The sequence below is a fragment of the Macrobrachium nipponense genome, chromosome 32, assembly GCF_015104395.2.
Source record: "Macrobrachium nipponense isolate FS-2020 chromosome 32, ASM1510439v2, whole genome shotgun sequence".
Taxonomy (NCBI): Eukaryota; Metazoa; Arthropoda; class Malacostraca; order Decapoda; family Palaemonidae; genus Macrobrachium; species Macrobrachium nipponense.
In genome coordinates, this window is record NC_061094.1 from 38,040,275 (window position 1) to 38,056,471 (window position 16,197).

The 16,197-nt window shown below is 34.5% G+C and overlaps 1 protein-coding gene across 2 annotated transcripts in view; it reads right to left on the reverse strand.

The window, feature by feature from the left end:
• LOC135207348 (uncharacterized) overlaps nt 1-16,197 on the reverse strand; it is a 50,870-nt gene that overhangs the window by 3,760 nt on the left and 30,913 nt on the right. For both annotated transcript variants that reach the window (XM_064239079.1, XM_064239078.1), the window contains exons 5-11: nt 15,180-15,325; nt 14,003-14,117; nt 8,036-8,124; nt 6,675-6,795; nt 3,281-3,893; nt 2,772-2,835; nt 1,412-1,504 (exon numbers count right to left, since the gene is read on the reverse strand). In XM_064239079.1, coding sequence (XP_064095149.1) covers nt 1,412-1,504; nt 2,772-2,835; nt 3,281-3,893; nt 6,675-6,795; nt 8,036-8,124; nt 14,003-14,117; nt 15,180-15,325 — 1,241 coding nt within the window. The remainder of the gene's footprint in view (nt 1-1,411; nt 1,505-2,771; nt 2,836-3,280; nt 3,894-6,674; nt 6,796-8,035; nt 8,125-14,002; nt 14,118-15,179; nt 15,326-16,197) is intronic.

A 16,197-nucleotide genomic window follows, 5' to 3' on the forward strand; every position in this document is an offset into this window, starting at 1 on the left:
GATGGAAGAAAGATAATATGAATGGTGGTACAATAAAAGGAATGAAAGGGGTCGCATTTAGTGGCCGAAGGGACGCTGCTAAGAACCCTAAATAATGCCTACAGTGCACCCAGTGAGATTCAATGACGACACTGTCCGCCGCCCATCTGCCCCCCTAAGGAGGTAAAATAACTATGATACTTTCTTTTACAAATAAAATAGTTAATTGTATTAATTATGAGGTAATTTAATGCAAAAAAAAAATCCACAAATGATGTTACAATTTTGTGACGAACAGCATTAATGAGACTAAAAGCCATTAGCGACAGTTTCACTTTTAACATAAAAAACTTTCAATTGCTGTTTTGTTTGTTTGTTTGTTTGCATGGTGTTTTTACGTTGCATGGAACCAGTGGTTATTAACAAATTACACTCTTCACTACAGAGCCTCTATACCCTACACATGGCATCTCCATCAGTTATTCTAATAGCTTTTTCTAGGTTCATGCGTGCGACATACTTAACAACTTCTCACGCCACCGTCTAATAACAAAAATGATCAACAGGCTGTTCCTATGTCGAAACTAACACTGTTCTTCCTATATCAAAAAGTTCTGTTACCTGCTTCAGTTTTTCAATCAAAACCCCACCATATATCTTTTCCGCAATTCTAAGTGATGTTATGATCCTACAATTCATACAGTTCCGCTCAATAACCTGTACGTTAATAAAAAGCCCAATTTTCCTTATCCAATGTACGTTACACACACAGGTCAACCACTCGGCCAATTTAACCACAATACCGGAACATTTCATTCTTCACCATCCTAAATAATCACTTACACAACATTTCCAAAATCTACAGCAATCCATTATTCTCTTGTGTCATCAGCTCCATCAAGAGCCTCCAGGTGTCACTTCACAATACTTCATGGATACACTAGCTCAATAAATTTCACATTTACCCTCCTTACAGAACATCTTTTTATATTTAATGTAAGTGAACTCATATACTAGTACACGAGCTGCTCTGTTGACTAGTAAATGCGTTTCGGATATTCTTGACTATCTTCAGTATGTGTATAACTGTATGTACATACATATATATATAACAATATGAATTACTAAGTAGATGAAGGCAGGCAGGAACACACACGGAAATTGACATGACATTTGACATCATGACATTTATTGGAATAAATGTCATAATGTCAAATTCCTGTGTGTTCTTGCCTGGCTTCATCTACTTATGTGTGACTCTGCCGAGTGGCCTCCTGCTGATTTTGACAATATGTATTATATATACACATACATATAGATAAAACTCAATTGATTATGAAACTGAATATGGTATAACTGACTCAAAACGTTGGCAGAACTTACACCACAATCATTTATTCTTTGTCACAGAGGAAGCCTACGTGGTACGTACCTGACTTTATGCACAGTGACGACAAGTGTGTTAGGGGCCTGGTATCTTGTGGTAAGTTCGATGCATCCATGACCTTGGTCTGTGTCTTTTATCCTTCAAATACAAAAAAAAAAATTATATAATAAAATGGTGTCTTATCTTTCCGACGAAGCTGAATACTCGGAGAATAAGTATATGCTGTGATTCAAACATTCTACATGCAAAAATTCCTAGTGAAAAGAGAGAGAAAAACTATGTAGAGGGGGAACAAAAAATATACCAACTTGCATTCTCTTTCAAGTACTCGATAATATCTATGAAGGAAGGACGGCTGGTCCATAATTAGAAGTCCACTATAAACAACTGTATTAGCAACGGGAAAAACCACTATACAACTTTTACTGTGCGGAGTTTTTAGAAAGGAATGGAATGACATAAAATTTGGGTCAAAGGCCAAGCACTGGGACCTATGAAATCATTCAACGCTGAAAGGCATATTGTCAGTAATTTTTTTTAAGTTGTAACAGGAAGAAAACCTCGTAGGTGCAGTATGAAGCAATTAGTGGGAGAGGGTGGAAAGTAAAATGTTAGAAAGAGAAAATGAATAGAGGTACAGTAAATGGAATGAAAGGGATTGCAGCTAGGGGCTGAAGGGAGGCTGCAAAGAACCTTACGTAATGCCTACAGTGCACGGTGAGAGACGCACTGACGGAGTAGCAAAGTATTGAACATAGTCCCCCTTTGTTTAAAATTGATAAGAAGTTTTTCTTACATTATTTCTCTAAACCAAGGAAATATCTAGATTTTTCGTATTGGGAAATAACTGTCCTAACTAGCCGTGATTACCAAAAATTTGTCTTTTGTGTTTCATCAACAGATGATAAAATCAGATTACTTGAACATTCGAATGTCTTACGTGGCCATTAGGATTAATTTCGTTTGATGGGGAGAATGTTATACAATGTAAAATTTTTCCTGTTAATCCTCGAGGTCTCTAGAATCGAGTCTACGATATAACTGCAAGAAAGGAATCAGTCTCAATCACCTGAAAATTTCATTACGCCGCCAAGAATCACCATAACTAGAACCTCATCATCTCTAAGGTTAGTTTCTTATAAGTACAACAAATGTTGATGCATTAAAACTGCAGTAATTACTACATGTCATTAATGATTAAAATCTCTTATTCCAAAACAGAGGTCTCTACAGCAACCTGCATCTTCTTCGAAAAGATACAGGCTGCTCTACATACTAATCCTAAGGGCATTTGGAACGTAACCCACCTTTCTTATGCTTGTAAACTCCGGACTTACACAGCAACGATTTTGCAAACCTTAATGTATTAAACATTTGCAGTAATAAAACAGTCTTCATGGCTTACCTTGTAAGGCTATCATTTGACAATGAGAGGACAGGATCAAGTACTTCTTCCTTCTTTTGATATTCTGTACGAGTAATTACATGGCAAATTAATGACATAAAAGCGGAAGTATCCATTCACACTAATAACATCAGGTATTCGTTACGGAGTAAATAACTAGTAAGCTGCAAAATGGGCATTATCTGGGGTATGATGAAAATTTCAACATTTTGGGGAAAAATAAAAAAAAATTCAAAGCAAATGTCTAAGAAAATAAGCATAAAACTGATACAGTAACGTTAACAGGAATCATATGGTTTTCTAAGAAACAAAAATTAGTGGTATTCCAACAGGTAGAAAAGATATTGTTTGACTAAATAACATAGTTCTAGAAACAAAGAAAATAAAACTAGTTTTCTAGGTAAACAGAGTTTTCTTCATTATTTATCAAGATAATTACTTATAAGGGAAACTGCCTACATACTGTCAAACTACGTAAACAAATTCCTCTTGTAAACAAATATATTTACCATCGTCCATTTCACTCTCGGTCAAGATTTTATCCAGGAAAGCCTCCCTACTCGCTTCCACGTCCCTGGCAATTGCAGCTCGCAACTCTTTCTCTTGCATTCCTGATGAAGACCTGACATCAGAGCTTTCGTTTGCTGATGTTGAGTGCGGCTCTAGATTTCCTGGACTTGTGTAAGAATGTCTGAAACTCTCTCGATCCTGCTCAGTGGACAGCCTGTCATCGTGCATGAGGTCGTCATCTTCTGGGTCCTGCGATTTCAGGAACGCCTCACTAACCTGATTTAAAGGATCTGCAGATTGGTGGTTGGACGATGCTAAAGATACAGTGGATCCACCAACTGTCACTGCTGATCCAGACGACAGCCAGTCAGATGATTCAGTCCCACCGGAACTGAATGACACTTGGGAAGCAGTGTTCGAGGATAGAAGTGACTGATTTGAGGGACTACTGATATACCAGTCAACCGTCAAGTTCTGTGACTGAGAGGATGATGTCTTTAATGATGAAACACCTTCAGATATGGATGCACTTGGAACCTGGGTAAAAGAATGACTGGTGACCCAGTTGGCTTCATCCGTGTCGTTTCTAGCACATGATTTCTTCTGAGGTTCCTGTATAGGGTTAAATGCAATACGCAATGAAATATGTATGGAGTTTTAAATGATGAAGTTTCTTCCTATTCACACAAAGATATAGTACAAACGTTTGTACTATACTTTTGTATTGGTGTACCTAAGACTTGCTTACATAGTAACATAAAAAGTTCGGACAAATAAAGCAAATTTTCCTTTTATAATAAAGTCACCAGTTACAAGCTGTAGCTAAAGTTGGAATGTTAATTCCTGACATTCTACCAACGTGCCCGACTCCTGATGGAAGGTTGCTAGGGCACGAAAATCAACCCATGAGACTCACTGGCTATTATCTGGGGCACGCAAATACTAATACTACATAATGAATTAAAAAAGAAAAGAATATTCCATATTGGTTCTGCATTGGTATGTGAAGCAGGGGCATCATAATAGCCCCGCTGTGAGTTACTGATATCAAATGATAACTTGATACCGATGTAGAGTGATTACTTGATATTAACAACTAATATCATGTGATATCTTGTTATTAGTAGCTTCGAGATTAAAGCAATTCTTCTTATGACAGTCATCACAAAATGTGTTATACAGACGAACTCTTGCTACACTTGCAACGCTTTAATCTAAGCTATCAATAAAAAGAACTGATTTTAGACTGATTTCAATTGACATGACTGTGTTTTAAATGATGCTGTGCCCATAATTTTATTTTATTTTATTTTAAATAACTTTACTTCTTCAGCCACATTAAATATGGATTTAAGTACTGATATCCATTTGTCCTAACTGATGGTGCTTTTATAGTTGGTTTTTATATTCTTCAAACCACTAGAAAAACGTTCTAGCAAATTTAATCGTTCTGAAAATATCCTGCTGCAATACTTCATAATTTACAACAGTAGTCGTCAGGTTTTAACATTTTTTTTTTTACCATATGAAATTCGGCAAAACAGCCAAGTCTGTTTCAGGCACGTCACGATTCAACGTTTAGAAATCTGAAAGTGTCAAACATCCTCTCCATTGGTTGCGCGCATATTATTATATCCGCAGGACCTCATAGGGTCACATTGGCACTACAAATTATACCTTCATTCCTAATTCGATCGTAACTTTGTCTGATGAGCACTGGTATTTATTCATTTTTTGGTACGATTCATATTGTCTTGAATACCGTCGTTTGGGAGTGAAGTTTTATTATTACAGCTTGCTGCCGGCCTGAAGGCTTCCCTCTAAGAATTTCGGCTTCCATGACAAAAGCACAGTATTATTAATCCAATTATTTACTCCTATATGGCAGCTCTACTTCTGAAAATGCAATTTGACCGGATTTCAAGTTTCATAGTATGGTGAAATTATAATTACGACAACCCTTGTTTCCCTCTTCACATTGTTACAGAGAATACTTAATATGACATTCATAGTATGGTCTAAAATATAAAGTCAAAATCATAAATTGTCATAACAGATCTTTATCTCTCTTCTTTCAGCTAAGTTGGACAGAACTACTATGATTAGTATTCTCCGATCCTTTGTGAACTACCTTTACCTCAAGTCAGCCACAGCTCTTCCGTAGTATACTCAATGTTTTGAGACAGTACAGCTGAATTTCCATCTGTTTATAAATTACAAAAAAAGTCATCTGCAGATATATTCTATGAGGTTCGATATTACATAATCAGAACATTCTTTATCTTTGTTGGTTGGGCAGAGGCCACCACATCAGACTCTTAGTCCCTTTAAGACCTTACCATACTTTAGGGCTGCCTTTATGCAAGGGCCCTTGCTTGCTTATGGCAGACTAAATCTACACCAACGACCACTTACATGTGTGGAGAGACATTTGTAATTACCGGACAAATGAATTGAAGATCAGGATTTCTATTCGGGTCACCAAAACCCCTTTAATATTTTTATACTGCTTCCTCCGCTTATGTTCTTTGGTAGCATCAACCAACAAATATTTCTTTCTTAGTACAAACTAGTTTATGAAATCTTGCAAATAAAAATTATCTTTACCCGATGTCTCATCTAAAGTAATCCTTGCTTTTCTAAATGGCACCTGAGTCTATTCTAAGCTATGCCGCATCCTCGTACCAATTCGAGACTGCTATACATTTTGCTCAATTTTCTCTACCCTTTTTATGGGCAATGTTCTACAAAGTTGTTAACATTAAACATCGTTCAATGACTTTATAACAGATAGTTTATTAATTTTAGGTCTTATGTTGACTGTAAAATGACTTTCACTATTTGCTTTAAGATAAGCCTTGATTTTCAAGTGCGTGAATCAACATAAACTGTTTGTCGGGTATACTTTGTCTTGATAACACAAGGTTTCCAATTCACCAAATAAAGCCACAACCAGGGATGCCAAAATTCATGTGGGGGATAATTATTTCAATAACTGGTTTGAGGACCAATTTTTTTCTGACGGAATATTAAATAAATGCCCACATCGGCACTGACGAGACATGATGAGTTTATTAATAAAAAATTATGAGTTTATTAATAAAAAATGGTAATATTATACAGCCATGTCCTGTATCTTTCAGCCTTGGAGTCAATAAGTTTCTCATAAGTCCTAGGATATTCTAACAAATTTATTTTCATCAAAAGAATATTACAACAAACTTGCTCTTGGCTTAAAAATCAACAAGCGCACAGAAAAGTATCTATTGTAGCCATGTGCCTAAATACATTTTGCACAACAAATATGTCTGTAACTGTACATTCTGTTTCAAAAACTTTAGCGTAAACCAAAGAAAAAGTAAATACAGAAAACGAAACTTTTTACTGTCTTACCTCAGACTTAAATGAAGATGAATCATTTAACCCTGAAGTCTTCTTACGATCCTCAGCAGGATCGGGACTTCTTCTTCGGCTGCTATTGCGTTCTTGTAAAAAAGACATGATTTGGCTTGGCCTGTGTAAGAAATATAGGGCAAACCATGATTAATGGACTGATTGAAAACTGAGAAAATTGTTACATAGAGCAAATCCTGATTAGTGGACTAATGGAAAACTCAGAAAATTGTTACATAGAGCAAATCCTGATTAGTGGACTGATGGAAAACTCAGGGAAATTTGTTTACCTTAGAGCAAATCCGATCAGAATGGCAAAATTTCTGAAATTAGTGGAATAATGGAAAAACTCAGAAAATTGTTACATAGAGCAAATCCTGATTAGTGGACTGATGGAAAACTCAGGAAATTGTTACATAGAGCAAATCCTGATCAGTGGACTAATGGAAAACTCAGAAAATTGTTACATAGAGCAAATCCTGGTTAGTGGACTGATGGAAAACTCAGAAAATTGTTACATAGAGCAAATCCTGATCAGTGGACTGCTGGAAAACTCAGAAAATTGTTACATAGAGCAAATCCTGATCAGTGGATGATGATAACTCGAAAAATTGTTCCAATAGAGAAATCTTGATCAGGACTGATGGAAACCAGAAAATTGTTACATAGAGCAAATCCTGATCAGTGGACTGATGGAAAACTCTGAAAATTGTTACATAGAGCAAATCCTGATTAGTGGACTGATGGAAAACTCAGAAAATTGTTACATAGAGCAAATCTTGATCAGTGGACTGATGGAAAACTCAGAAAATTGTTACAGAGAGCAAATCCTGATTAGTGGACTGATGGAAAACTCAGAAAATTGTTACATAGAGCAAATCCTGATTAGTGGACTGATGGAAAACTCAGAAAATTGTTACAGAGAGCAAATCCTGATTAGTGGACTGATGGAAAACTCAGAAAATTGTTACAGAGAGTAAATCCTGATTAGTGGACTGATGGAAAACTCAAGATACTCGTTACAGAGAGCAAATCCTGATTAATGGACTGATGGACATATGAAATTTGTTAGAACAAATCCTTATTGATGGGGTGATGGAAAACTCTGAAACTTGTTAGGCAGGGCAAATACTGATTAATGGATTGATAGAAAACTCAGAAACTTGAAAAATAGAGCAATTACTGATTAATGTAGTGATGAAAAACTTGAAAACTTGTTAGACAGGCAAATACTGATTTATGGACAGATGGAAAACTCAGATATACTTCTTAAATACAGGAAAAAGTGATTAATAGCTAGTTCTAACTCTAAGTCATAAAAGTTATTTCTAATGATTGGTCGATCAATAGATTCTACTCACTTAGTGTCATCCAGCAAGGGCCTGGAGCTGACGATATCCCATAAAGTGCTGTTTTTGGGTTTTGAAACTGAAGCTTTATTAGATTCACTCTGAAATTGTAAATACATTTCTTCAGTTAGTTGGCACTTGTATAATCAAAAGTAAAAAACGACAAAAATATTACCTCATCCACCATACATAAGATAGTATTTATATATTATATTATATTATATTATTATATTATATATATATATATCACCATACATAGATAGTAATATATATATATATATATTATATATATATATACATATGTATATAATTATATATCTATATATATATATATATATATAAGTATATATATATATACATATTAGTTACATATAATACCCCAAGAGGGCTATATATAACCTACAAATATAGTATCAGTATATATATATAGTATTAATAGTATATAGTATACTATATGTAACTACTACATAATTGTATTATACTATATATATGATATATATATATATATATATATATATATATATATATATTCCCCTTTCCAAATAACAATATTTTGGGGGGGAAATTCTCTCCTGGAAATGTAGGCTGTCTTCTGTATATATTTTTACTGTTTATTGTTTATATGGTGCTTTTACGTTGCATGGAACCAGTGGTTATTCAGCAACGCGACCAACGGCTTTACGTGACTTCCGAACCACGTCGAGAGTGAACTTCTATCACCAGAAATACACATCTCTCACATCTCAATGGAATGCCGAGAATCGAACTTTCTGTATATATGTTTCCTGTTCTTCAATATGTCTTATATATCTGATTAATATCTCAGTCTGTTGGATAAAATAAACCGAAATATTCATGCAAAATAAATTTAAACCCCTAGTCTAAAGTAGACATCCGCTTGACTTCCATCAGACATATTTATTTTCGAACCAAGAACAAGAAAGGTCGAAATGAGGCCATTATATTTTATAACTGTGACAAAGTTAGAAAGAAGTACCCCATAAATTAAGTGGAATGAAGTACTGTACTGTATCAAAATAATTCCCCTAGTACCCCATAATATTTCTCAAGTTTTTTCCGTCTCGCTATATCGTTTTCTTTCATTTACAAGGGAGCCTCATGTAACCCAGCCAGCAAATAGTTGCTGTGTTCACAAATATTGACACAAAATCCTTGTTTACTATTCGTAAAATGCAGACAAAAATAAACAATCATGCAAATTATTAAAATTTGTCATTAAATACTGAAACTATAACAATTAATGAAGTTTGGAAAAATCAGTAAAACTGGAAGATGCAAACAAAAAGCGTAACGAGAAAATTTTGCGATACCTAGAAGACTGTTTATTCAAGAAGCTGAAAATCTCTGCCAAACAAAACGATATAGGTATGCAGCAAAAGAAAAATCTGCACTAATACATAATTCCCGTCTTCTATCCTCAATTACAAGTATAAGTTCACAAGCTCGCACCGTCTTCGTTGTCACAGTAGGTCGATTCTCGTCGTGGAATCAGCCATCATGAAACATGCTGCCAAATTATGCTAACAAATGTAAATTCAGTATTTCACGATGACTTTCCAATCGCAGCACATGCCCTTATGAAATCTCGTTATTCCTGAGTCGACAAGTATCAAACCAATTATTCCATCATCCAGCAGCTAGCACGACTCTCCTGTTGGTTTGTTTTTTGTTTGTTTGTATGGTGTTTTCACGTTGCATGGAACCAGTGGTTATTCAGCAACGGGACCAACGGCTTTACGTTACTTCACCACGTCGAGAGTGAACTTCTATCACCAGAAATACACATCTCTCACTCCTCAATGGAATGGCCGAGAATCGAACCCGCGACCACCGAGGTGGGACGCTAATATCATACCAACCACGCCGCTGAGGCGCTGTTCTCTCCTGTTGGCTCTTGTTCGCCCCAATTAACTTGAGCAACAATTGTCTCCTTTTAGTAACTTACACTCAGGCACCCATTAACTTTTGAAAGCGAATGATACGTGCTGTAAAGAAGCAGCTGTTCAGCGAACAAGAGTAGATATTCAACTGAGGAATCACAATGCAGCTGTTCAGGTCTCTATGATGGATACAATGGATTATAACCTGAATCCATTTCAGTATACCTTGTGAAAGCGAAGCAAAAACTAATTAGTAGCTGTAAAACCAGAAGTCTTGAAATTGTTGATACTCATGGAAACCACATTTAGATTTCGAAGTGCCACCGAACATCACATCACATATTGGACTAATGTTTGTTTGTATGGTGTTTTTACGTTGCATGGAAGCAGTGGTCATTCAGCAACGGGGTCAACGGCTTTACGTGAGTTCCGAACCACGTCGAGAGTGAACTTCTATCACCAGAAATACACATCTCTCACCCCTCAATGGAATGCCCGAGAATGGAACTCACGATCACCGAAGTGGCAAGCAAAGACCATACCAACCACGCCAGTGAGGAGCTTCGTATTATAAGAGGAAGCAATATGTAAAGGTGCAAGATTCAAGTTCGTAAATGTTCCGTGCTTTTTATAGCTTTGTTAATTGCACGTTGATTTGTAGTCAAATCTTATGTAAAGCAAATCGTCCAGTCTGCCATTTTAATTGGCATACATTTTGATTTATCCAGCTGCACTGTGTTGATCTCAAATATATATATATATATATATATATATATATATATATATATATATATATATATATATAGATATAGATATATATGATCTAAATATAATATATAATATCTATATATATATTATATATATATATATATCTATAGATATATATATATATAAATATATATATATATATATATATAAATATATATCTATAATCTATATCTATCTATCTATTATATATATATATAATATATATATATATATATCTATATATATATATATATGTGTGTGGTGTGTGTGTGTGTGTGTGTGTGTGTGTGTGTGTGTGTGTAGTACATACATACATATATACAAATAAATATGTATATATATACATACTATATATACTATATATATTATATATATATATGCATATATATATATATATGCATTATATATAATATATATATATATATATATATATATATTATGTATATATAGATATTATATAGACTATAGATATAGATATACGTAGATAGATAGATAGATCAGGTCACACAGTTCTATTGTTCATAGTAGCTTTCGCAAGGGCATCGAGGAAAAGGCATACGTACTGTATACATCAAATCACATTTATTCGTTCCGATAGCGTTACGCAAAATCACATTGCATAATCAAGGCTAAAATTTACAAAGTAAATTAAAAACTTATAAAACTTGTAAAATAGTTAAAAATATCGCTAAAACGACACGAACATGATCTACCTAAAGTGAGTTAAAGAGTAACTAATACATTTAAAAAAACTAAGTGAGCAAGTAAAAGTTGAGGAGCAGACCAAAATATAAACAAAATATCAATTATGCGATAAATAGTTCTGTGGAGGTTGTCTGGGTGTTTAACGAGGCAATGGCAGTTTTTATCAAGATGGTCTCTGATGTAACGATTTCCTTTTCTTCGTGTGAATTAGCAATGATTTTCAAGTCTTATTAATCAATAATGCTGGTCTGGCAATTTAACGTGTGATTGCGCATATTGCGAGCTTCGGGTCTGGCAATTTTCAGCCAGTGCTGAAACAACCTCCAAGATGACATCGGATTCGAACCTGTAGCAGCCGCTTTGTGCACGACGACGACGATTAAGCCAGCTTTGTACTGGCACGGGCTCTTGCTTCACAGCAGCCCGTAATATACTTTGTGCATCCAACGTAAGTTCCCTGTTCACACTTGAAACATGTGCATTCATATAGGATGTTGGAAGACAAAAAAGCTGAGCCAATCTGTCCTTATACCTGAAAACAGATCCTACTGTTAGAAGTTTTTTTTTTTTTTTTTTTTTTTTTTTTTTTTTTTTGGGGGGGGGGGGTATTGGGGGGGAGACAAATTTTAAAATTAACTGCAGCCAACTCTATTAACTAGCTTAAATCTACCTGCTTCAAAACTTATTGTTGTAAATGAAAGGAAACTTAGCATAAAAAATCAGTGTAGGTACGCTATTCAGTAATGCAGAGCTATGTAACTTTGCTGTGAAGAAATTTCTTGAGTTACCTATAAAAATACTTTACTGGAAAGCTATTGTTTAAAATAAATGCACGAGGAAACTTTAGACAAAAAAAAAATCTAACAATAGGATCTTTTTCCGTGTAGAACAGATCGGCTCTGCTTTTGTCTTCCAACATCGTCAATAAATACACCTGTCCCAATGAACAGGAACCAGTTGGATGCACTAAGAATGGTTGCTCAAGGTTCGAATCCAACGTCAATTGGGAGGCATTTGCAGGATTGGGTACAGACTAACCAGACCCGAAGCTTCAAACGTACGCTATCACATATTGCATTGCAAGATCAACCTCAATTATGAAGACTTAAAATCACTGCTTCTACACTATAAGAAAAGGAACTCGATACGTGACAAGTCCACCCCGATAAAAGCTATACCATCCCCTCGTTAAACACCCAGACAACCATTTATCGAATGATTAATAGTTTGTTTATATTTTGGTCTACACCTCAAATTTTACTTACCCCTATGTTTTTTTAGATGTTTTATTATGCTTTAGCTCAGTTTAGGTAGGTCATACCCATGTCTTTTTAGTGATATTTTTTTATGTTTTTCAGTTCCGTAAATTTCAGCCTTCATAATGCAATGTGACATTGCAAAACACCGTCGGCCCGAATAAATTGTGATTTGATGTATGTATGCCTTTTCCTGGATATATTTATAAATTACATACATACATACATACTACCATATATTATACATTAATATATATATACATTTATTCTATATGAATATACATATATATATATATTATATATATATATATATTATATATAGTATATATATATATATATATTATATATATATATATATATATATATATATATATATATATATATGCTATGCTCTCTTGAAGAAAATCTAGAGATTAGCAGCTCAAGAGAACCAGAGAAGGAATTCAAGTGTTGACTTAACTGTAATCACATCTGCCAAACACTAATCATGAATTTATCATTCTTCTCCACACCTAGCTAGTAAACTATACTTGCCAAGCCATAGTTAGTCCTCGCTGAAAGCAACGTCAAACCAAAATTAAATGTAAACCTCGAATACTGACAATGATGTGCCTAAAGGAATAATGTAATTCCAAATATATTGGTTTACCTGTATTACTGTTTATCATTCCTATTCCAGAAGCATATGGATGCTGTGTGAATATTGAGATTAATCTAATGCTCTCATCACCGTCATTCTTTTACTATCTCCCTGGAAACGTAACTCATGAAACCTATTACTATATATAATAGTAACCCCACCTTTCTTTTTCCCTTGACTGATAATTTAATTATTTTTCCTCACCTTTCATGGAACTTTGGTTTTAATCCTTTACGCGTAGTACAAGAACCCATATACGTTGGTTAACATGTACTCTTTCTACTCAGAAGCATCTCATTTTCAATGTACTTTGCATGCAAGCAAATACTGTATTATACACAAAGAGAGGAGAACTAGAAAAAGAAAAGCAGTTCTAAGAAAACGATAAAATAACAATATCAACCGTCAGTACATTTCATTTTATCTTCTGCAAAGTTCGGATTACCAAATAAAATTTATCAGCACATTCTGACAACCAGGTGTCTATGCAAGTGAGTATTTTGACCTAGTAAAGACAGACTACGTAAGAGGGTATTTCGACCTATCAAAGACAAACAGATTATGTAAGAGACCATATTGACCTAGTACGGACAAAGAGACACAAATACAGAGAATAATACGTATACTTGTCTGCAAGAACTACGTATGAAATAATTTAAACACTGATACAATTCACAGAAGAAATCCAGTGAAGACATTTACACGATTTTATAATTACATCTGTTCTTACCTGAGGGTTGTTCAGGTTTTCGATGAGATTTCCAGCAACATCTGGAGCCAGCTGGAAGGTAAAAGGGAAGTAACCCTTGACTGAATTTTGGACGTAGTCCAGGAGGGCTTTCTTGCTACAAGGAAAAGGAGAAAGAAAAACAACCTTTTTTCAGAGCAGGAAAAAAGAGGACGAGATCTCCAAACAGAAAGGAATTCTGTGTTAAGAGTTGAAAACCACTAAGAGAATATATTTGAGATCAAAACAATCTTTATGGCCTGAGTACGCACAGAATGAGAAAGAAACTGAAATAGCTTGGATATTTAAAAAAATGTACGGTAAGAATATAAAGAACTATATTTCAATTTTATACGGATTAATTATCCAGCTGGTGATTAAAGTGTTTTACTGAATTACTATAATAGATCAGAATGTACAATCTAGGCCGAAGGCCAAGCGCTGGGACTTATGAGGTCATTCAGCACTAAGGGGAAATTGAGAGTAAAGTAGGTTTTTGAGAGGAGTAACAGGAAGACAACCTCGCAGTTGCACTATTAAACAATAATAGGAGAGGGTGGAAAGTTTGATGGATGAAAGAGAACACGAACGGGGATACAGTGAAAGGAATGAACGGGGTTGCAGCTAGGGGCCAAAGGGACTCTGCAAAGGACCTTAATGCCTAAGGATAAAAATGAAAATCACAGAGAATATAATTAGAGTAAAAATACGAAACCGAATTGATTTTTCGTTAATTGTGTGTGTGTGTGTGTGTGTGTGTGTGTGAGAGAGAGAGAGAGAGAGAGAGAGAGAGAGAGAGAGAGAGAGAGAAATTAGCGTATCTATTAGTGTGTGTGTATATTATATATATATATATCTATATATATATATATATATATATATATATATTATATATATCACATATATATAAATATAATATATATATATGTATATATATATATACATACATATATATATATATATATATATATATATATATATATATATAATATATATATATATATATATATATATAATATATTATTATTATTGCATTACTATGACGACTAGAATTCATGGAAACAGTTTGTAAATGCATCAGCGTATGTGTGAAGCTCCACTAAATTGGCAACGATAGAGAGAGAGAGAGAGAGAGAGAGAGAGAGAGAGAGAGAAGAGAGAGAGAGAGAGAGATTCTTACATAGGTTTGAAGGCTTCGATAGTACTGCCCATCTTCTTAAATCTTGGGTTTATAGTTGGAGGCTTGTCCATGTGCACGGCTAAAGTCCCCACAAAAGGTTGGTGACCTACAAAGTCCCTCAGTTCAATCTGGACGTCTGCTTGGACCTACAAAATAATAATGAAAATTAAAACAATAACAATACTGCACTCAGAAAGAATATACCTCCACCAACGCTTGGGTATTCGCCATATTTGCAAAGAAATGTGATTTTAAGTGTGTACCAATGGTACTTTACATTGCGATGTAATTCAAAATGAAACTGAAAATTGCTTTTAAAAATTGAATTGCAATGTAAATGAAATTGGAAATTATAAGACATTATATTGTAATGAAAATTAAATGGGCAATCATTAAAAAAATAATAGCTCTTGCGACTTCATTCATTCCTCTCCGGTCGATTTCTGTACCGGTGCTGAATACAAACGACTTTATTATTTTTTTTTTTTTACTGCTTACCAGCAATGATAACAACACAATCCACAAGAACCTGATCTCCTATTACGCGAAAAATCGCGACGAAGTAGAAACTCACTTTTGGCTGTACCATGTGAGCTGTAAAACCATTTCTTTATGTCACTATTGGCCGGAGGAATATTTTTCTCTGGAATATCAGAAACTTAAGCTTACAGATGACAGAATTTCTCTTTAAACAGGCTAAATTTAGAGTTCGTGCACTTAACCTCGTGAATTCATTTATCTCTGTTTTCATTTTTCACCGATTACATTGAACAAAATTAATATCGCATATAACTAGGTATAAAAAAATCTTCAAGATTGGTTCTCTGGAATGTCAGAAACTTACGCTCACAGATTGCAGAATTTCTCTTTAAATAGGCTAAATTTAGAGCACTTGCACTTGCAGCTCGTGAATTCATTTATCTGTGTTCTCATATTTTACTGATTAAATGGAAGAAAATTACTATGGCATAAAAAAAATCCTCAAGATTGGGCTCAACATGTTTAAAATAAGAAGCGA